Source organism: Odontesthes bonariensis, chromosome 11, assembly GCF_027942865.1.
Source record: "Odontesthes bonariensis isolate fOdoBon6 chromosome 11, fOdoBon6.hap1, whole genome shotgun sequence".
NCBI classification, from domain to species: domain Eukaryota; kingdom Metazoa; phylum Chordata; class Actinopteri; order Atheriniformes; family Atherinopsidae; genus Odontesthes; species Odontesthes bonariensis.
This window is the reverse complement of record NC_134516.1, coordinates 8,662,358-8,684,826: the sequence shown is the minus strand read 5'-3', so window position 1 is coordinate 8,684,826 and position 22,469 is coordinate 8,662,358. Positions and strand designations below refer to the sequence as shown.

Below are 22,469 nucleotides of genomic sequence, written 5' to 3'. Positions count from 1 at the left end.
GAAGTTTAAGATTTATTAGTGCAATTAGTACCTACATTAATTTACTGGTCTTTGCCTTGAAAATCACTTCACTTAATGTTTAAATGAAAATCAATGCATTTGAACACACCAAAAATTGTTTTCATTTCTCCTTTATTGTACGGTGCGCAAATTTCACCATTTCTGAATTTCTGCATTTTTATACAAATAAGGAGCAGGATATTATATGTACAAATCAGAGCAGGATTATTTTAATACAAACTACAAGCACAGTGCAAACCTCCGCCAAGGCCATGGGGTCACTGACGCCATAACATCTACACACTGTGCCTATCATATAACTTACAACCAGATCTGGAATCCACATCCGATCAACACTCAACTTTGCTGTTTGATAGAACATTTGACTATGTTACACCCTAATTTTTTTGCAAGTCTTTCTGACTTGTTTTTGTGGAGTTATCCTGTTGACAGACAAACCAACGCGACAGAAAACCTCCTTGGTGGAGGTAATCAGCGTAGGATATTCTATGTACAAATCAGAGCAGTATTATCCTTCGGTTCTTGTGCCTTTTTGCAAAAACATCCACAAATTCATCCAAATTTATGGCCTTTGACCACCTGGATTCAATACTCAGCAATCCTAAATTGCTTAGACGTTCGTCAGACATTGAGTTTCGCAGCACTATTTTTATCAATTTTAAAACTGAAAAACTGCGCTCACAGGCTGCAGTGCTCACAGGTAATGCAAGTGCAATCTTGCAGATTTTGAACATCTCAGGGAATACCTCCACATATGGTTCCAGGAAAACAGTAAGGTCTAATAAACTGGATGGTGTGTCAACACCACCAGTTTTCTTTCTCTGCAAAACTCTTTTGAGTTGTGGGATTTCATGTTCAAGACCATCTGTCTTACATTTGTATTGAGAAGCCAAAGCCAAAATTAGACTTAATACATTCCCTAATCCACACAAATCCAATACGCTCCCTTGTGGTGGCTAACGGGGTGGCAGCGAGTGATCTGATGGTGGCTGTAGCCACTCCTAGCCACCACGTGGTGGCGCCACTGTGTAGATCCATTAATACCCGGATGATGGGCAGCACGACATGTTCGTGGAAAGACTCATGAGGTGACAGCGAAACAATTCTCAGCAAAGCAGATCTCATGAAAACATCCAGTGCAGAACAGGGCTGATGAATGGTTGGACTATGGGATGTCTAATTGTTAGCTTTTATAGGGGAAACAGGCGGAGGCTTGCATTTAGTCTCTACGAGTCATGAGCAAGGGCGGTTGCAGACCAAATTTATCAGGGGGGCCAGGGTGGGGCCGGGGTTTTTTCATGGGGCCCCAGAACAAAAAAAAGATATGAAGTGAATTTATTTGGAGCACAAACAAAATGAATTGAACATTTAACAATAAAACATAGAAACGAATTTGAAAGCAAAGACTTCACCTACTGCAAATCTGCAGAATAAACCTTTAAACAGCAGCTTGGCTGGAAGCTGCGTCTCCTGTCCCCCGTTCATGTGGTCGGATATGTCCTCAGACTGGGCTGCACTGGTGGGTCATCCGTGCACCTGCTGATACCTGAAAAGACACGAATGTAGAGAGTAGCAGCCTGGGTCCTATTTGGGTTTATTGATATTTGGATCGCTATTTGAGTTTACATGTTGAAATATGATTTACGTTAATTGTAATAAAAAAGGAGCTATTTACAGTATTTATAGACAGATAAATGTTGAACATATGAGTTCACTGCGTGTTAAAACAACACATTTCTGACGAGTTTATACTGAAACACGATTTTATTATCAGAGCACAAGATCTGACACATGGAGAGGAGGATGTGGGTTGATGTGCAGATGAATGATCTGTGTCTCTGCAGAAGAAGGTAGAAAGTGTGTGTGAGCTGATGTGAGTTCAGCAGCATGGATCAGAGTGAGGACACTGAAACCTCTCTGTGTGGGGAACATGAGAGCCAGAGCAAAGCTCAGAGGTGAGGTGACCATCGCTAACTGTCCATGACTCTTCTCCATGTCCCAGCTCAGCGCTCACATCACCAAACCTCCTTTATTCACAGGAAGGGACAGAGACCTGGATCCAGGAGTGGGTCCTCACAGAGCGAACTGCAGAAGGATCTCCCACTTTTCAGCTTACAGGCCTCGAAAGCAGAGTAAGTTAACATCAGGTCATTGATTTAGAGGTTATTAAGTATATCATGCATGCAGGCTGAAAAAGCATTTTTTTCCCATCAGGATCCACCAGAGACCAGAACCTGAACCAGAACCTGAACCCAGCTGTGTGTCCTTTAAGAGCGACCAGTCAAAGGAAGATTGGATTTATTTCAAAAGAATCTTTTCATCTGACAAAAAGTAAAATACATGATTAAGATATTTAACTTAAAATGCTTCAGCTTTGACATCATTGAGCTGAAATGTTTTTCTATCAGGATCCATCAGACACTGAAACCAGAACCTGAATCTGAACCTGAACCCAGCTGTGTGTCCTTTAAGAGCGACGAGTCAAAGGATATTATTACTGAATTCCATCATGATGTTCCATCAGCCCAGCAGTGAGTAGCTGTCAGTATTCAGTGGAGGCTGCATCATGTTTCAGATGATAACCAGTTTCCAGCTGAATTACTTGAGACTTGTTGATGTCTCTGATGAACTAATGAGCTGCATCATGTGTGAAAACAAGTGTTTTTCTGTCAGGATCCATCAGAGACTCAGACTTGGACCTGGACCCAGCTGTGTGTCCATGCAGAGTGACCGGTCAATGCTTGATGATATTAACTTCAAATCAGCCCAACATCCATCCCCTCAGAGGTGAGCTGAGTGTAAATGTTGTAACAGAGTAAAATGCAGCAGAGTCAGTTTGAACAGTTTTTACTCCAACATGTGTTTAATATGAGCTCAGCTCTGCTTCATCCATTTCTATGTTCATATGTGAAGCGGTGTGTGTTGGATGTTTTCCACCAACGCAGCAGTCGTCCAATAACCAGAAGGTTGGTGGTTCGGTTCCCACTCAAAAAAAGTTTGGTGAACTAACAGCTGGAGGGGTGTCCACCTCCTTGCCACAGCTGAGGTGCTCTTGAGCAAGGCACTGTACCCCCATGCTCCCCAGGTGCTGTGATTCCAGTGTATATGGCATCTGTCTCTATGAATGTGTGACCCTGTGTGTGTTCAACAGGTGCTAACCTGGATGGGTTAAAAGCAGAGGAGAAATTCTGTGTATGTTCCCTGTAATGTAGATGACAATAAATCTAATCTTAATCTTCATGATTCCTCCACAGAGTGGACCAGCAGAGCTCAGAGGGTCCCAGTGGTCCGTCTGCCCAGCAGCATCAAGCACAGCTGGACTCCATATTTATGGTCTGTACATGCACAACAACTACTTTCCCATCTGTTCTGCTCACAGCCATCTCCATGCTGCACTCTGTAGACCAGTGGGTTGTCAGTGAGTCCAACATGGATCTGATGTTTGGCTCCATGGTTTCAGTCTGATTGGCTCATTCATATAGTTTTCTGTTCCAGCTGCTGGAGGACAACATGCTCACTTTTGTGAAGGAGGAGCTGAAGAAGATGCAGAAGGTTCTGAGTCCAGATTACCCAGAATGCTTAGAGAGTCAGAGGGAGGCTGAGGATGAAGAGCGTTGGAGCAGCAGAGAGGCATTAGTGAAGATCACAGTTCACTTCCTGAGGAGAATGAAGCAGGAGGAGCTGGCTGACCGTCTGCAGAGCAGTAAGAGGATTTCTCTAAAGGTTTAACCTGCTGGATAAATGACACATTTACTGATGTCTCAGCACACAGAACAGCAGATGTTCAGATACTCGTTCTGTACAGGGTTGAAATGTCTGTTTACTGATGTTATTTCTTGTCTTCATTCAGAACTTGTTGCTGCAGTTTGTGGACGTAAAGTTAAATGTGCTCTGAAGAAGAAGTTCCAGTGTGTGTTTGAGGGGATTCCTAAAGCAGGAAAGCCAACCCTTCTGAATCAGATCTACACAGAGCTCTACATCACAGAGGGAGGGAGCGGAGAGGTCAATGATGAACATGAGGTCAGACAGATTGAAGCAGCATCCAGGAAAGCAGGCAGAGCAGAAACATCCATCAGACAAGAAGACATCTTTAAAGGCCCACCTGGAAGAGATGAACCAATCAGAACAGTGATGACAAAGGGAGTGGCTGGAATTGGGAAAACAGTCTTAACACAGAAGTTCACTCTGGACTGGGCTGAAGGCAAAGCCAACCAGGACATCCACTTCATGTTTCCATTCACTTTCAGAGAGCTGAATGTGCTGAAAGAGAGAAAGTTCAGCTTGGTGGAACTTGTTCATCACTTCTTTACTGAGACCAAAGCAGCAGGAATCTGCAGCTTTGAACAGTTCCAGGTTGTGTTCATCTTTGACGGTCTGGATGAGTGTCGACTTCCTCTGGACTTCCACAGCAAGGAGCCCCTGGCTGATGCTACAGAGCCCACCTCAGTGGATGTGCTGCTGACAAACCTCATCAGGGGGAAGCTGCTTCCCTCTGCTCGCCTCTGGATAACCACACGACCTGCAGCAGCCAATCAGATCCCTGCTGGCTGTGTCGGCATGGTGACAGAGGTCAGAGGGTTCACTGACCCACAGAAGGAGGAGTACTTCAGGAAGAGATTCAGAGATGAGGAGCAGGCCAGCAGGATCATCTCCCACATCCAGACATCCCGAAGCCTCCACATCATGTGCCACATCCCGGTCTTCTGCTGGATCACTGCTACAGTTCTGGAGGATGTGTTGGAAACCAGAGAGGGAGCAGAGCTGCCCAGCACCCTGACTGAGATGTACATCCACCTCCTGGTGGTTCAGGCCAAAGTGAAGAAGCTCAAGTATGATGGAGGAGCTGAGACAGATCCACACTGGAGTCCAGAGAGCAGGAAGATGATTGAGTCTCTGGGAAAACTGGCTTTTGAGCAGCTGCAGAAAGGAAACCTGATCTTCTATGAATCAGACCTGACAGAGTGTGGCATCGATATCTCAGCAGCCTCAGTGTACTCAGGAGTGTTCACACAGATCTTTAGAGAGGAGAGAGGGCTGTACCAGGAGAAGGTGTTCTGCTTCATCCATCTGAGTGTTCAGGAGTTTCTGGCTGCTCTTCATGTGCATCTGACCTTCATCAACTCTGGACTCAACCTGATGGGAAATAATAAAAAATCCAAAAGAGCAAAGAGGCCTACAGTACTTGATCTGAATGATCTCAATCAATGTGCTGTGTACAAGGCCTTAGAGAGTCCAAATGGACACCTGGACCTGTTCCTCCGCTTCCTCCTGGGTCTTTCCCTGCAGACCAATCAGAGGCTCCTACGAGGCCTGCTGACACAGACAGGAAGTAGCTCACAGACCAATCAGGAAACAGTTGATTACATCAAGAAGAAGATCGATGAGGATCTGTCTGCAGAGAGAAGCATCAATCTGTTCCACTGTCTGAATGAACTGAATGATCGTTCTCTGGTGGAGGAGATCCAACAGGCCCTGAGTTCAGGAAGTCTCTCCACAGATAAACTGTCTCCTGCTCAGTGGTCAGCTCTGGTCTTCATCTTACTGTCATCAGGAAAACATCTGGATGAGTTTGACCTGAAGAAGTACTCTGCTTCAGAGGAGGCTCTTCTGAGGCTGCTGCCAGTGGTCAAAGCCTCCAACAAAGCTCTGTGAGTACAGATATAGAGGGATGTGTATGAATATCCTGCTGCTGTTTCTATAGGAGAGAAAGTCCCAGATTCCTACTTCTCTCATTATTTCCTCCTCAGACTGAGCAGCTGTACCCTCTCAGCTGAAGGATGTGCAGCTGTGTCCTCAGCTCTCACCTGCCAGTCCTCCAGCCTGACAGAACTGGACCTGAGTATCTACGGCTCAGGAGTGAAGCAGCTGTTTGATGGACTGCAGAGTCCTCACTGTAACCTGGAAGCTCTCAGGTCAGGTTTCTCTGCTGTTTCAGCTTCATACAGTCTCTGTGATGCAATAATCTGAAAACATCTTCACATCTGTTTTAAATCCACAAAGTAAAATTTCTCCAGCTCTGTGTCACTTTCCTCTGATCTAGTCTGTGCAGCACACACACATGAACTCTGGTGGAACATTTATTTATATTCTGGTAGAGTTACAGGAAATGATTCAGTATATCTGTTGTAGTTTTCTCAAAGCGTGTCATTTCCATCCACAAACACGTGTTTAACATCATGAAGACAAAGATGTGCAGAAATATGAAAATATACATCAGATACGTGCAGAGTGATTTTTCTGTTTGTGGATCCCTTTGTTCATGTTGAACATGTGAAATCTGGAGAAAACCCCTTGTTTCCATCAGATAACAGGATAAGTATGATAAAGTGGAACATCCAGCTGATTTCAGCTCGGACTGTTGGAGGATCCAAACTGAACTGTGAGTCGGGCTGCTCGTGTGCCGTCTGTTTTACTGCAGTTATCAGAACAGACACCATCACTTTGGAGGCAAAGATGAGAGGCTGAACAGGTCCTGCTCCTCTGCTCCATCCAGCAGCTGCTTGGTCATGTGATCAGTCATGTGACCAACATCTTCTCTTTCTCTGTTTCAGAAAAAAGCCAAAAAAGCCTTCAGAGAGCAGAAAAAGCTTTTGGTGACATTCAGGAAGTTGTTTTCTGTTTCCATGAAGCTTTTCAGAGTCGCTGCTTTAAAACATGATGTGATCAAAGATTAGGACATAAATGAACAAGTTATCATGAAAATCTGCTTTGATTTGTTAACATAATGAGATAATTAACGACCGATCGAGGATCAGCCATCTTTATTGGTCACATGCAGCTGAACGCCGGCAGTGAAATGTACACTGCAACGAGCTCAACTGTGCAAGGCAGCAAAATAAGAATAAAACAGGGTTAGATGAATCTGACATAAATGAAAATATACAAGTAAACATGTGAGTAGGAGCGGGGTCTTCCTGCTCTGGTGGTGCAGCGCCTGGTGTGGACCTCCTGCAGGGTGGGCAGTGCTGACCTCACTCTGTGGAGAGCTCTGCACATCACATTGATGCATGATCTCTGCAGGTCAGCTGCAGTAAAACTGCACAAAACGGAGCAAAGTCACAAACTACAGAGAGACAGGAAGAGATTCACAGATGTGCAGAACACATTTCACATGCAGGAATGGATCTCACATTTTAAATCAGTGTTTTTCTTCCATTTTAAAGCATGAAACTACAGATTAATCTGTATATCTGTGGATCAGCCTTCATGAATCCCTAATAAAGTGTTTCTGTGTATAGTGAGATATTTGTGGGCGATGGGAGACATTTTCATCATCTCTGCTGTGGATTAGTAATTAAAGTCCATTAAAAACATGAATATGAAATACCAAGAATGAAACCATAGTGCACATCACCAGATTCAGAGACTCCTAAAGGGCAGATTATAGTTCTGCGTCTATCGTCTTGACGTGCTGCTTTGCTCTGGTCGCGAACCACTTTTCATGTTATGGTTCTGGAACCTCGGTCTGGAATTTCTCGGGACGCACAGCAGTGCAACTCGCGAGAATTTCGGTGGGCGGTGACGAGAACTTCGGCGGCGCCGGCGGAAGTGTTTATCTTTCAAAAAAAAAAAGTGTATGCAAGATATGGATCTGGAGTTGCTCTACATCGAAGAAGAACAGCTTCTTTTATTGGAGTTGGCGAAAATGCAAAGGAGGAAGCCACACAGACAACCGGAAAGGCACACCGAGGACCAATCACAGCCGCTTTTGTCTGCGCACTTCCGTTGGTGGTCTGCGTGCGTCTGTCGCGTAGTCAGGATTTTTCTGAGGTGCACGACAACGCGCGCAGAGCCTCTGCGTGGGGGAGTGGTCAAGATTTTGACACTCGCAGAGGCTATGCGTCCGAGCGTCAGAGGCTTTGCGTCTGAAGCATAAATCAGCCTTAAGTAAAAGTTACAGAGATATTGTGGCTGCAAAGCAGCTTCACATCATTACTGTCCCTTATTTGACTGTTCTTATTAAATGTGACTGAATGTAAGACTGTTTAACATCTTCTCCTCAGGCTGAGCGTCTGTACCCTCTCAGATGAAGGATGTGCAGCTCTGTCCTCAGCTCTCAGCTCCCAGTCCTCCAGCCTGACAGAACTGGACCTGAGTAACAGCAACCTGCAGCAGGATTCAGGAGTGAAGCTGCTGTCTGGACTGCAGAGTCCAACCTGTGGGCTGGAAACTCTCAGGTGAGGCTGTTTTCATGCTGGAGCAGAGTGCTGATAAATGTTAGCCTTTGTTCCCGGTGGGCAGCTCTGAAGTCAGCCCCACCATCAGTCTGATGGGATCAGTTCCTCAGCTTGTTCCCCATGAAAGCCTCTGCTGTTTGAATCAGATTCTGAGACTGTCTCTGATGAGCTGCAGCTCCAGGGTGGAAAGGCTCAGCCACCGTGTGGACTCCTTGTTTCACTCATGATGCGTCTCTGAGCATAAAAACCACCGCACGGACATGATCACAGGCTTCTAACCCTGATGTTCCCTCTAAGTGGCACATTGATTGGCAACTAAACGTGAGAGGACGCTGGCGTGAATGTCGCCGCTTCTCATGCCCAGCTTTTCCACTCTTTACTATCCACTTGACACTTTCCGCGAGTCTAATCTGACATTTTCGCATACTTCTTGAGTACGATTTTAATTGCTCTGCGCGACCAGTGGTGATCAAGCACTACCAACGTTACCTGGATTAATTCAGTTGGCTACTACGGAACAAACTGGAATCTTACCGTTGGACTGGCTACCCTGGCACCACCGGCGGCAGATCCTAGTTTCTCTGACCAACATCGCTGTGGCTTTCTGGGAACTTCCATCGACAGTGCCGTCGCTGTATCCAGGTGGGACTGCCACTCGGTATCGCCCTACAGTGCAACTAGTGGCTTAGCGCCTAGCCAAGCTAGCCAAGCTAGGTGCGCACCCGGCATGGCTCTCAGATACTCCGCAACAGAACTGATGAATCTCTGCTCCTCCACCCTGCCGAGCTGCCTAGATGTCTTAAAGTCTCTCCACATCCTGCGTCGTCCCAGATATGTCCACAGAGCCTCCCGACATAAGTTTGTGCATATGAATACAACTCCGACTGTCTCTACAGTCCGATGCCATACTTCCTTGTCGCGACGTCATCAAAACAAACGTCACGCAGAGCTTGGCAACCTGCGTCCCCTGGCTTGTGCTCTCATACCTGGTCCTTCTGATATGTCCACCATAAAGACGGCAAACTTTATGCTCCTTAATACTCGCTCATTAAACAACAAGGCAGAATTAATCCATGACATAATCACTGAGAGAAATCTCCAATTCATGTGTCTGACCGAGACATGGCAAAATCAGCAGGATTTTTTCTCTCTCAATCTGGCCACTCCCCCAGGCTATGTATACATCCAAAAGCCTCGCTCTGCGGGCCGTGGTGGTGGGCTGGCTGTCATTTACAACTCAGACATTATGGTCAAAGAACTCCCCATAAACTCCAGCACCTTCGAATGCGTGCACTTTGTGATGACAGGGGCTGCACAGCTACAGGTGGTACTTGTGTACCGCCCTCCCAAAGCCAACAGTGGGTTTCTCTCGGAGTTCTCTGAGTTACTCACCACTGTCTGCCCCATGTCCCCATCCACCATCATTTTGGGTGATTTTAATATTCATGTGGACTCACATAGCTGCCCTTTTGCAACAGAGTTCTTATCCATCCTTGAGTGTTTAAACATCACACAGCATGTACATGGTCCCACACATGTTAAAGGCCACACTTTGGACTGGCATAATTCCCCTCAATCTCCAGTGCCTGGACCTAGCTGTCTCAGATCACCATGCCATCCTCTTTTCTGTAACTGAGCCTCCACCCAGACTGCGTGTGAATCGAACAATCACGTTCAGAAATATCAAGCGCGTATCCACACCTGCACTGTCGAGCATGTTGGCACTACATCTTGCCTCCCACCCCTCCAGCCACACTGTGGATGCCCTAACCGAGCACTACAACACAGCTCTCTCTCGCAGTCTGGATGCTGTAGCCCCCCTGAAGACTCGGTCCGTCACTTTCAGCCAGCCTGCACCTTGGTTCACTGCTGAGCTCCGCCTCCTGAAGGCAGCTGGGCGTCGGCTTGAAAGATTGTACAAAAAATCTGGAGTAGTTGTACATCAAGAGGCTTACAAAGACCATGTGGGGAACTACAAAGAGGTTCTCTCCAGGGCAAAAACTCTGTATTACGCCACTCTCATCAGTACACATCAGAATCAACCAAAGCAGCTTTTCTCCACTATAAACCGCCTCCTCCGCCCTCCAGATCCACCCCAACCATCGGACGCCGCTGAACTCTGCGGCAAGTTCCAAACTTTCTTTCAGCAGAAAGTGGACGACATTCACCTGCAGCTCCGTCAGACAGGCGCTCCATGTCCACCTGCCTTTCACCTGGAGGACTGCAACTCAACCTCTTCTGCCCAGCCACATCAGTGCTCCCTCTCCTCATTTTCACCACTCAGTAACAACCAGGTCATGGACTTTGTGTCAAAAGCTAAAACCACCTCTAGCAAACTGGACCCCATGCCCACGGCACTGGTAAAGGCCTGCCTACCCACGCTTTGCCCTACCATGACTGACATCATTAATACCTCCCTTACATCTGGTGTGGTGCCCTCCAGTTTTAAAACGGCTGTGGTCATTCCCACCCTCAAAAAACCCAGCCTGGACCCTGATGACCCTGGAAATTACCGCCCTATCTCCAACCTACCCTTTCTCAGCAAGATTCTGGAAAGAGCAGTGGCTGCCCAACTACAAGACCACATGTCCCACCATGAACTCTATGAACCCCTCCAATCTGGCTTTCGACCTCACCACAGCACGGAGACGGCGCTCATTAAGATCATGAACGACCTCCTCATAGCTGCAGACAATGGCCTCATCAGCCTTCTCATCCTCCTAGACCTGTCTGCAGCTTTTGACACAGTCTCCCACATCATCCTGCTGCACCGTCTCCATGATCATTTAGGCCTCTCTGACTCCGCCCTCTCCTGGTTTCACTCCTACCTCTCCACTAGGACGCAATACATCGCTATCAAGGACTCCAACTTGACCCCAGCTCCAGTCAACCACGACGTGCCCCAAGGCTCAGTGCTTGGCCCCCTGCTGTTCACCATCTATATGCTCCCTCTCGGCCAGATCATCCGCCAACATGGGCTCAGTTTTCATTGCTATGCTGACGACACCCAGCTCTACATTAGCACTACACCATCTGCCCATCTCCCTCCCCTATCACTAGTTCACTGTTTGAGAGACATTAAGACTTGGATGGCCACCAACCTACTCAAACTGAACAACAACAAGACAGAGCTCATGGTGGTGGCCTCTCCATCTCAGTCCAAGGAAGTTGAGGATGTCCTACCGAATGTTGATGGCTGTACCATCAGGCCCTCCCAAGAAGTACGCAACTTGGGTGTTATCCTGGACTGTAACCTCTCACTCCAAGCTCATATCAGTAGCACCACCAAATCCGCCTTCTTCCATCTCAAAAACATCTGCAGACTCCGGCCCTCACTGTCAGACCCAGTTGCAGAGACTCTGATCCATGCCTTCATCACCTCCCGTCTGGACTACTGTAATGGTGTCCTCTATGGTCTTCCAAACAAAGCACTGGACAGACTACAGCGTGTCCAAAACTCGGCTGCCAGGATCCTCACCAACACAGAGCGGTGGCAACACATTACCCCCACACTGAAACACCTTCACTGGCTCCCAGTGAAGTCACGCATCACCTACAAAATCCTACTCCTCACATACAAATTCCTCCACACTCTTGCTCCCCAGTACCTCTCCGATCTCATCCAGCAACACTCCCAACCAAGGTCCCTGAGGTCCTCTGGCAAGAACCAGCTCGTCACTCCCCGCTCCAGACTACGGACCTTTGGAGACCGAGCCTTCTGTGTTGCTGCCCCCACCCTTTGGAACAGTCTACCTCTCCATATCCGCCAAGCTCCCACACTGGAAACGTTTAAAAAGCACATCAAATCCCACTTATTCACTGAGGCCTATGGTCCTTAATCACCTTGGCCCCATCCCCATTTCTACCCCCTCCCCTCTTCTTTCCTCTATTCCCTAGCCCCATCTCCTTTTTGTAAAGCGACCTTGGGTTACTTGAAAGGCGCTATATAAAACCAAGTCATTATTGTTATTATTATTATTATTATTATTATTATTATTAAGTGGGCTTTCAGTCCACAGTCAGCATTAGAGCTGATTGATTCTGATCCCAGCTGTTGTTTTTCTCTGTAACTGTCTCCTCAGGCTGAGCGTCTGTAACCTCTCAGATGAAGGATGTGCAGCTGTGTCCTCAGCTCTCAGCTCCCAGTCCTCCAGCCTGACACAACTGGACCTGAGTAACAACAACCTGCAGGATTCAGGGGTGAAGCAGGTGTCTGCTGGTCTGAAGAGTCCAAACTGCAGACTGGAAACTCTCAGGTAACAGAACACCTGTGGATGCTCTTTGTATGATTGTTCCAGCAGCTTTAGGCCTCTGACACCACAGGAACTCACCTGAACCTGGAACCTGAACCTGGAACCTGAACCTGGAACAACCTGGAAAGTCTTTTTTTGGGTAATTTGGTCAGTTTCCTTTTGGGCTGCGTTCTCATCCAATAAATAATGTAGAGTGAAGATTCCTACAAAGTTCTTTGAGTGAGTTGTCCTCCTGAGCCCACCTGATGGGCGGGGCAAACCAGCTGTAAACAAGCGTTGGACCTTGTTCCTTCTAACTGAACTTATACGCATGACATTACGTTCCCTTTCAGTGGATTCTCTCGCTACAACACATACAGTATGGGACATGTATACTCGCCCCGCAAAGCAGCCGTCAAACCTGGGTCAGAACCATATTCAGGCTTCTAGGGGCCCATGATTAAGAGGGGCCCAGAGAGGCCCCAATAAAATTATAATACCCACAAAAAATAATGTGACACTAAGTTATTAACTAACTTATAATCACAAAGATATTTTATTTACAATGTTCCGGTGACAATAACTTTATTTGTTTTGGAAACATTAAGCCCCCCCCTCTCTATTTATGTGAAATGGTTCAGTCCGACTGGATCAGCTGCAGCGCTGCAGCAGGTAAGAAGGCAGAGAAGGCAATATGCCTCAAAGTCTGGCTGCCAAAAACTAAAAGAAAGCAAAGAAAGAGGAGAAGGAATCAAAAGGTCCACAGTTTTTCACCCGATACTTCAGAAAGCAAGGTGGGTTTGTTAGAGGTTCATGTGGTGGAAAGTTCTGGAATATTAACTTTGTGCAGGTCTATAAGCTGGCTCACTTTCTCCCCATGTTGGCTCATATTTCTGAAGAAAACTCTGGATTTTTACACTTCACTGCTGTTTCTGTTAAATAATGAATGCAGTCAAACGTTTGGCAGCAGTTCATGTTCAGTCAGTTGACCTCCCCTCTGTTAAAATGACGCCTGGTTCCGAATACATACGTCAAGTGCAGCGGCAGCAGCAGCTGTCAGTCAGCCCCCAGCTCCACCTGCCCCTGAAACAGCCCCAGTGCCCCCACATGAGGAAGGAGGTGAGCAGCTGTGTGTTGAATTAATAATAATGATAAACTTTATGTCTCAAATGTCAGATTAGAACAAAAAACAATTTAGACTGTGAGCTCCTGTGATTTTATTATATTCAGTTCACTCTCACTGATGTGATATACCATATGAAGCCCTGTTGTCTTTTATGTATGAGCCGACTTAGCTTAACATCTGCTGCTGATGTTCTTCCTTTGCTTGTTTTATCATTCTATAGATGATGATGTTGAAATGATGAGAAATCATGATGGGTAATTGGCCTTTTTTTTTTTTTTTTTTGCTGAGATTTTATTTGGTTCTCCACAGATGATAATTGCTTTTATTTTCATGGAAGAGTTTATTTTATATTTAAGTCTATTTTTCAGGTGGCTTAATTTAGAGTTTAGAATTAGATTGTCAGTGTTGCAGAAAATAAATTAATCTAAATGAATTCCATCAGTGACTGAAGGTCCTAAATGATTTAATTGAGGCAATGGACAGTAAAAAATACTGTGTTGCTCTATTTATTGATTTGTCAAAAGCTTTCGATACAGAAGATCACAACCTGTTGATACAAGCCCTGCATCACATTGGTTTATCTAATCATGCTGCTGCCTGGTTTGCCAACTACTTATCAAATAGAACACAATGTGTTCAGGTGGCTGGATCTACCTCCTCCTTTTTGGACATCACCAAAGGGGTGCCCCAAGGTTCAGTGTTGGGACCCATTTTATTCTCAATTTATATAAACAATCTCTATAACAACTTGTCAAATTCAATGTATCATCTTTATGCAGACGACACCATTGTTTATTGTTGTTCAACCTCTCTCACTCAGGCTCTTGAGTTTTTACAAGTTGCTTTTAATGTTATCCAGTCTCGTTTAAATGATTGTAAACTGGTTTTAAATACAGATAAAACCAAGCTCATGGTTTTCTCTCATGCAAAGGTGCTACCACAGAACATTACAGACATTTTAACAACTAAAGGAAAACCTATAGAGCGAGTCTTGCACTACAAGTATCTGGTCTTTACCCTAGATCAGGAGCTGTCATTTAAAGCCCATATAAACAAGCTGGTCACTAAACTTCGGGTGAAACTCAGGTTCTTTTTCAGAAACAGAACCTGCTTCTCTCTCAGGGTCAGAAAGAAATTAGTGATAGCGACCTTCCTGCCGATTCTTGACTATGGGGACGTGCTTTATTTGAATGTGTCATCCAAATGTCTCCAGGACACTGTCTTTCATACGGCACGAGATTTGTCACAGGGTGTAGTCGCCTCACCCACCATTGTGAATTGTACTGGAAATCGAACTTGCCCTCTCTGAGTGCACGCAGATATGCACATTGGCTGACCTTAATTTATAAGACTTTGACACCTTCGTATTTGTGTGTTTTATTGCAAAAAACCACCAGTTGTTATGCCTTGCGTTCCAGTTCGACCTTTGTTTTATCTGCTCCCCGGGTAAAGACCGAATTTGGAAAAAAGAGCAATCAGCTTTGCCGCCCCTTTGGCATGGAATACTTTACAGACTGAGCTGAAACTTTCTGAACTAGTCGCACTTGGAGCATTCCGCTCTATCCTGAAAGACAGGCAGCGTCAATCCATTGAACAGTGCCTGTGTTTCAAATCCTAAATTGTTGGTTGTGCTACAGCTCCCATGTCTCTGTATGAAATCACGATTGCATCTCTAAATTGTTTGTTTTATTCTATCTGTCATTCTTTGTAATCTGGTTTGACACGTACTGCTGTGCTGCTGTTATGTCTCATGCTGCTGACCCGTTTTGGCCAGGTCACCCTTGTGAAAGAGATCCTGATCTCAATGGGCTTTTATCTGGTTAAATAAAGGTTAAATCAGTGCGTACCTACCTGTTAGCTGTCATGTTGTTCTTTTCTCACAAATATGGGAATGATAGTCAAAAATATCATCAAAATGCATCATAAATTCATCATAATTCATCATAAAGCCTCCTAACCGGCTGTTTGGGGCCCATGAAAATAATTCTTAAATCCCTAGCGGCGCCCCTGCTGACGAGCGTCTCAGTTTCACATCAGTGAAATCAGCTTCTTCTTCACTGCTGCTCTCACTGTGGTGCAGACCATATTTTTATCTGAACAGGACTCAGTGGGGAGTGTCTGCATGTGTCAGAAATCGGGTTGATCCACGTGTGTGTAGTTTGATTGTGACTCAGATTTCTGAAGACACAGAGTCAGTAATGTGAGACAGTTGCAGACATTCAGCTTCAGCTTCAGAGCAGTTCTCTCAGAGTTTCTGTTGTTCTGTGTGTCTGCAGCCTGTCAGGCTGTCTGATCACAGAGGAAGGCTGTGCTTCTCTGGCTGAAGCTGTGACCTCCAACCCCTCCCATCTGAGAGAGCTGGACCTGAGCTACAACCATCCAGGAGCCTCAGGAGAGAAGCTGCTGAGGGCTGCACTGAAGGATCCACACAAACTCAGGTATGGAGAGGCCTGCTGCAGCCTCACAATGTCTGATAGAGGAGGAAGAGCTGGGAACATGTTCTCTGTCCTGCACTCAGCCCTGTGCTTCTGCTTCCTGCTGAGTGTTACATGAACAATCACACATGTAGGAGCCTGTTTCCTTTGCTCACAGCACCAACGCTGGTTGGACATGAACAGCAGATATTTGTGGAGGAGGTCTCCAAGGAGAACATCTGCAGGAACAACAGTGAGAAGTGTCTGTTGGTCCTCTGACCCTGGATCAGACCCAGAGATGGGTCCAGGACATGTTAGCCTAGCTTAGCACAAAGATTACTAGAACCATGTTCAGCGTACATCTGGAAATGCGTACATGTGGGTTAGACCTGCGTCCTGAGAGAGGATCTGCATGTTTGGCTGCCCTGAAACATTCTGAGAGGAGGAGTCAGCAGAAACAATGTGACCATCAGGAGAGACCATGATGTCAGAGACTGAAGAGATTTCAGCACAGTGTTTAAAGCTCATATTTGGCTTCAGAAATGAGAGAAAAATCAAAGTGAAAATTCTTCCAAAGTTGAAGAGTTGAATTCAGAGACAGAAACTTCATCATCTCCATCATCTGACTGCAGAAAACATTTAGTTTGAACTTGTTTTTATTGGGTTTTCAGCGCCGACGTTCAGTTTCTACACTTTTCTCTATCCAGCCGTAGATGATAATTACACACATTATATCCAAATTAAGATCAAAAGCAAACAAGAGACGAACAGAACAAATATCCACTCCCAATGAAATGCATGAAACATCCATCCATCCACCTTCTACACCCGCTGAATCCGTCGGTCGGGCCGCGGGGGGGCCGGAGCCCCTCCCAGCGGGGCCAGAGGCGGGGTTCACGCTGGACAGGTCGCTATCCATCACAGGGCCACATTAAATATGTTAAATCAAATGTACACATTCAGACGCTCATATGTACAAGCCCACACAGAAATAAGTGATGAGGAAAGCAGCACTGAAACATTGTGAGGCTCTGTGTGGATGATGGGAAACAGGTGGCAGAGGAGGAAGGCTAACCAGTCTCATTGTGTCCATAAAGAGCCGACAGGACTCCACCGGTTAGTAAACATGGACTTTAGGAGCCTTCATAGATCTGTAAAGTGCTCCATCTGATGGAGGTCCCAAACCTTCTGGATCCATATGTTATATGAAGGGGGGGTTCAGCCATCTAATAGTTCTGCACCTCAGTGCTGCTGTGAGTAATGTATTTACAGATGTTTCTCTGACCTCCCATTCAGCCCTTTAGGCATCACTCCTAATAGAGCCACAGTAGCATCCCGAGGTATAGCGCATCAGATACCTCTCCCCAGAGTGTCTTTACTTTGGGACATAAGCAGAATATATGGGTATGATTGGCAGCATGTGCTCCACCATTCCTCCAGCATCAGCTGGAATGGGACCGGCTCATTCTGGATACTATTTCTGGAGTCCTGAAAAATGTGACAGTTATTTTCCTCCTTTCAGGGTGGAGCCTGCTGGAGAACGATGGCTGACACCAGGGCTGAGGAAGTGTGAGTGTGTTCTTCATCTGATTCATGACATCCAGCCATCGTCACACTGTCACATCACTCATTGATCAAAGTGAACAGATGAGAGATCAATAACTGCAGCTGCACTGTGTTTGTTCTCTCCTTCAGATTCCTGTCAACTCACAATCGACACAAACACAGTGAGCAGGAGACTGAAACTGTCTGACAACAACAGGAAGGTGACACGTGTGGAGGAGATTCAGTCTTATCCTGATCATCCAAACAGGTTTGATTACTGGTGTCCTCAGCTGCTGTGTAGAAATGTTCTGACTGGTTGCTGTTACTGGGAGGTCGAGTGGAGAGGAAGAGTTAATATATCAGTGTTACAGAGGAATCAGGAGAGGAGGAGGCAGAGAGTGTGTGTTTGGATTGAATGATCAGTCCTGGAGTCTGAGCTGCTCTGATGAAGGTAAATACTCTGTCTGTCACAATAACAGAGAAACACCCATCACTTCCTCTTCCTCTTCCTCTTCCTCTTCCTCTTCCTCCTCCTCCTCTGTCTCTAACAGAGCAGCAGTGTATGTGGACCGTCCTGCTGGCACTCTGTCCTTCTACAGAGTCTCCTCTGACACACTGATCCACCTCCACACCTTCAGCACCACATTCACTGAAGAACCTCTGCATCCTGGATTTGGGTTCTGGACATATGGTTCCTGGTTGTCTCTGTGCTGAGTATACAGAGTGTCCTCCTGTCAGAGAATCCCTGCTGAACAGATAGTTCAGTCTGTTCATGTCTGTCTCTTTCACTCAGAAACACCTATTCAGATTCATGGACTCAGTCAGTTTCTGTTTGAAACTCTTCTAAATGATTCCTTGGAAACTTCTTCCTCTTCCAGTCCTTTAAAGATGGAAGCTGCCATTCTTCCAGGATGTTGTGTTTCTGTGTGTTTCCAGTCAAAGCTTCACACTGAGTATCAGCAGGTTGTGTTTCTCTGCAGCTGACTTTAACTGAGACCATTCAGCTGAAGTCAGCTGCAGTTAGTTTGCTGCACATGTGACAAACTGTGACATCAGAGAGGAATCACTGAGCTGCCATCAGCCCAGATGGATTCCAACCTGCTGACAGATGTTCACTGATTCTGCTCCAATGAGCAGAGGTCTGGTGAGCACCCGGGGTTCATCCTGATGTTTCACACATTCACTTCCTGTTAGATGATGAAAGGACACCTGTACTGGAGCTGGTTCCTGATGGCAGAATGTTGCTGAATGTTGCTGTTGAACGCTCACAAAGAGGACTGAAAGGATCCTTTACAAACAATATTTGGACTTTAACAACATCTGCTTTGGACTGAAAGTTCCTGATGTTCAACATGAAAATCCTCTCAGTATCTCACTGTTAGTTTGTTTGGTTCATTCTGTCTTTATTTGGACTTTCTGACATTTTCACATGTTGAATTATTGATTTTTCATCTCAGAAATTTGACTTTTTGCCTCATTATTCACCACAATGTTCATTTTTTAAAATTCTGTCTCAAAGACTTTACATGTGAAATGTAGACTTTTAATCAACATTCAGATTTTTTTGATGAAAATTTCTCTTCTATATCAAATTTGTTCTTCATATCTGAACATTTCGATTTTTAAATGGTTCCAGACTTTCTAGTGTATATATTGTTTTATCCAATTACTTTCACTTTGTTCATTAAAATATATACATTTCTAAAATCTCAGATTTTATTTCTCAGATTCTTTTTTAAATGTTTTTTTTCTGAATATATTTAGCCGTCAGGTTTTTCTTTTAGAATATTTTTGTTGTGTCGAACCGCCTCACAAAAACTGGCCCAAGAGCAGACACAGGACTCGGGGAGAATCAGAGTTGGAACAGAGTTTATTTAAAAGCGGTGGGTGTTGAAAGCCAAAGGGAGGACCCGGGTAGACGTGTAACTCTGAGAGAGGAGGGAGATGATTAGTGAGGTTCGGAATAAGGAATGTGGGAAAAAGTTGGGATGCTGTGTAACATTAAATAAAAACGGAATACAGTGATTTGTAAATCTCATAAACTAATATTTTATTCACAGCAGAACATAGAAGATATCTCAGATGTTGAAAGTGAAGTAGGAGAAGATCGTCCAGGCTTGCTAATTTGTTAAAGCTCCCGTTTCCTCCTCTCCCAGATCCTCAAAGTCTCCAGCAGCTGCAGCTTTACAGTCTTCTCCATCTTTACTTCCTGATAACAGCACAAGACATTTTCAAATCTGACGCACTGACTGACATAAACAAAGGCAGCACATGTGGAGTGCCCATCAGCTGCTGTTCAGCTTTATTAACTCAGACTTTATCTTTAACCCTGACTTCACTCCAGCTTGTGTTCTGTCTGCATGTGTGAGCAGGATGTTTTTACTTGGCTCTAATATTTGAATCAAAGCTACAAAGCAGAGAACATCCTGTCTTTTTATTCTGCACAATGAACAGGAGAACTACAACATTTTTACTGAATGATGAAAAACATTCTCACTGCTGACATCAGCTTGGTAGTTTTTATAGTTGAACACTTCTGGGCTCATTAAACTGACATCGTGCAGTTCATCCGTTCACCACCAGAGGGAGACACATCTCCATCACTGCAGAGTCCCGCTCAGTATCACGGACAGAACTTCACAGCTACTGAGAGGACACTTTTAGATCAATACAATTCAAAGACATTATTTCTATATTTAAACCCGGCTTCCCACCTCCATATAAGACAGACACTCTGTCCTCATACAACAAGCAGATCTCCTGTCTGAGCTTCACGTCTTCTGTACACACAGCATCATCTCTTGGTAAACAGATACCACCTGAAGGTTCATCTGTAGGAGCATGGCAGGCCATCCACTTTCTCTGCATGGAAAACATTTTCATTTATGAATAACTTTGGTATATTTTCAGCATTTATTGATATTGTAGCTGTTTATGATCAGCTGCCACCACCTCACATAAAATACCAACCCAGTCTCATAGAAAAACGTGTAATAGCTATGTTGGTCCACAAGGGAAAACGTGGTATTATCACAATTTGGCCCCCAAAATTGTGATAATACTAAGTTTTCTTTGACCTATTCATTTACATTGCCTTAAAACCAGGTCACGTGACTATCAAGTTTCCCTCAGCGAAAAAAAAAATGGTAGACTGTCGACCTATTTTCTGTGAAAAACATAAAATTTTAAGAAATCATCTGCATTTGTATGCATTTCGATGGCATTTCTAGTGAGAACGATGCATAATATTTTCAGAATATTTGTTCAAGGAATGTAGACGATCTTTCGTTTTATTAGTTTAGCCGAAGATTTTAGTATCTCCTTAAAAAAACCTAAGAATACCGTTGTTACCGTTGTTAAGGTGGTTGCTATGGACGCTGCTATCTCTACGTCATCGGCCTGCGCCAACATTCCCCGTACTTTCTTTTTTTTTTGTTTTTCAACTTTATTGACCAAACGTGTATCTTTGATAATATATTCATCATAAATATATTATACGAACCAAATATATACGTATAATCTGTCTTTTTGCGATTATAAATAACTTTTGCAAACCGGAAGTACTACGAGTACGGTGTTGAATTTGTATGATGTTACATGGTGCGGCTCTAAAAGTATCCGAAGTAAATTTGTTAAATTCTTCTTTGTATTGATCATTGAGATCAAGTGTATTTAATAGTTCGGCTGTACTTGATATTTGATATTTTAGTAGATTTATGTTTTTCCAACCCTACTTTGCAAAACGGAAGAAGCTGCTAACCCAAAACCACATTTCTACAATAACAGTTAGAATATCTAACATATACCAACAGCTTGACTTTTTTTAAACGTCAGTCATATAGATGAAGTGTAATTACTAATTCGGCTGCACTAGATATTTGATATATTCAGTATATATATGTTTTTAAAATCCTACTTTGCCAACTTGAAAGAACTACCAATATGGCGCTAATTTGTATCAGATACATAGCTCGCCACAAGGAAATTGTATTTTATTTTAAATTGAGCGTATTTCTTATAATTTGGAGTGGTAAATACTAAATTGAGAGTACAGGGAAAGGTTTAAAGGGGTAGTAAACACATTTATGTGATCAGATTTTAAATATGCTATTGTGAAATTGGTGAAAATAATTTTTTACCATATCTGATATCGCCCCCACTTGGTGGCCACACCCATATGGGTATAGTCACATAGCTGAAGTCAAGAGCTCTCCATAACAGTTGGTCCCATATCTGTAATGATTAACAAGCCTTCTAAATTGCACTGAGGTCAATGTTCAGAAGTTAATATTTCAAGGCAGGACTAATTTAGAATCTTCACACTGGCATATGTTACTCACCAGGTCAAGGTCTTTTAAAAAAAGACTAGTAAACTAATAAACTAAAGATCGTCTACATTCTCTGTAGGAATATTATGAAAATATTGCATAGTTCTCGCTAGAAATGTCATCGAAATGCATACAAATGCAGATGCTTTCCTAAAATGTTATGTTTTTCACAGAAAAAAGGCAGAGTCGGCCATTTTCTTTTTTTCGCTGAGGGAAACTTGATAGTCATGTGACCTAGTTGCGATGCAATATGAATAGGCCAAATAAAACGTAGTATTGTCACAATTTTTGGGGCCAAAATGTGACTATACTACCCTTTCCCTTTTACACGTTTTTCTGTGAGACTGGGTTGAAAATACTCAAACTCTCTATGAAACATGCAGATTTGTTGTACTAATACAATGTTCCAGCTGTGAGGTAGAGAGCCAGATCTCACTTATATGTTTATGCATTTGGCCGACGCTTTTATCCTACACTGGAACCACCTTACACTGGTAGGTGGGTAGGGTAAGGAGGTCTTGCCTCAGGACCCCTACTGGAGGTGGTACCTTTCATAAAGGGGATTTGAACCCAGATGAAATGCAATCTTACCACTACACTATCCAGTCCCAGTCCAATCCAGTAAT

The 22,469-nt window shown here is 44.5% G+C and overlaps 2 protein-coding genes and 1 pseudogene across 3 annotated transcripts in view; 2 read left to right on the top strand and 1 right to left on the bottom strand.

The window, feature by feature from the left end:
* The window catches only part of LOC142391563 (uncharacterized), a 251,014-nt gene that overhangs the window by 95,696 nt on the left and 132,849 nt on the right, over positions 1–22,469 (bottom strand). The window lies entirely within an intron of this gene.
* Positions 1–22,469, top strand: part of LOC142391552 (NLR family CARD domain-containing protein 3-like) — a 105,298-nt gene that overhangs the window by 34,909 nt on the left and 47,920 nt on the right. Inside the window, exons 1-2 of one of the 2 annotated variants that reach the window (XM_075477399.1) lie at positions 1,870–1,976; positions 2,061–2,153. The exons of the other annotated variant lie outside the window; for it this stretch is intronic. Coding sequence (XP_075333514.1) covers positions 1,909–1,976; positions 2,061–2,153 — 161 coding nt within the window. The 5' untranslated portion in view covers positions 1,870–1,908. Of the gene's footprint in view, positions 1–1,869; positions 1,977–2,060; positions 2,154–22,469 lie in introns of those variants that run through there. 2 annotated transcript variants of the gene reach the window in all.
* Positions 2,734–22,469, top strand: part of LOC142391566 (protein NLRC3-like) — a 36,212-nt pseudogene continuing 16,476 nt past the window's right edge.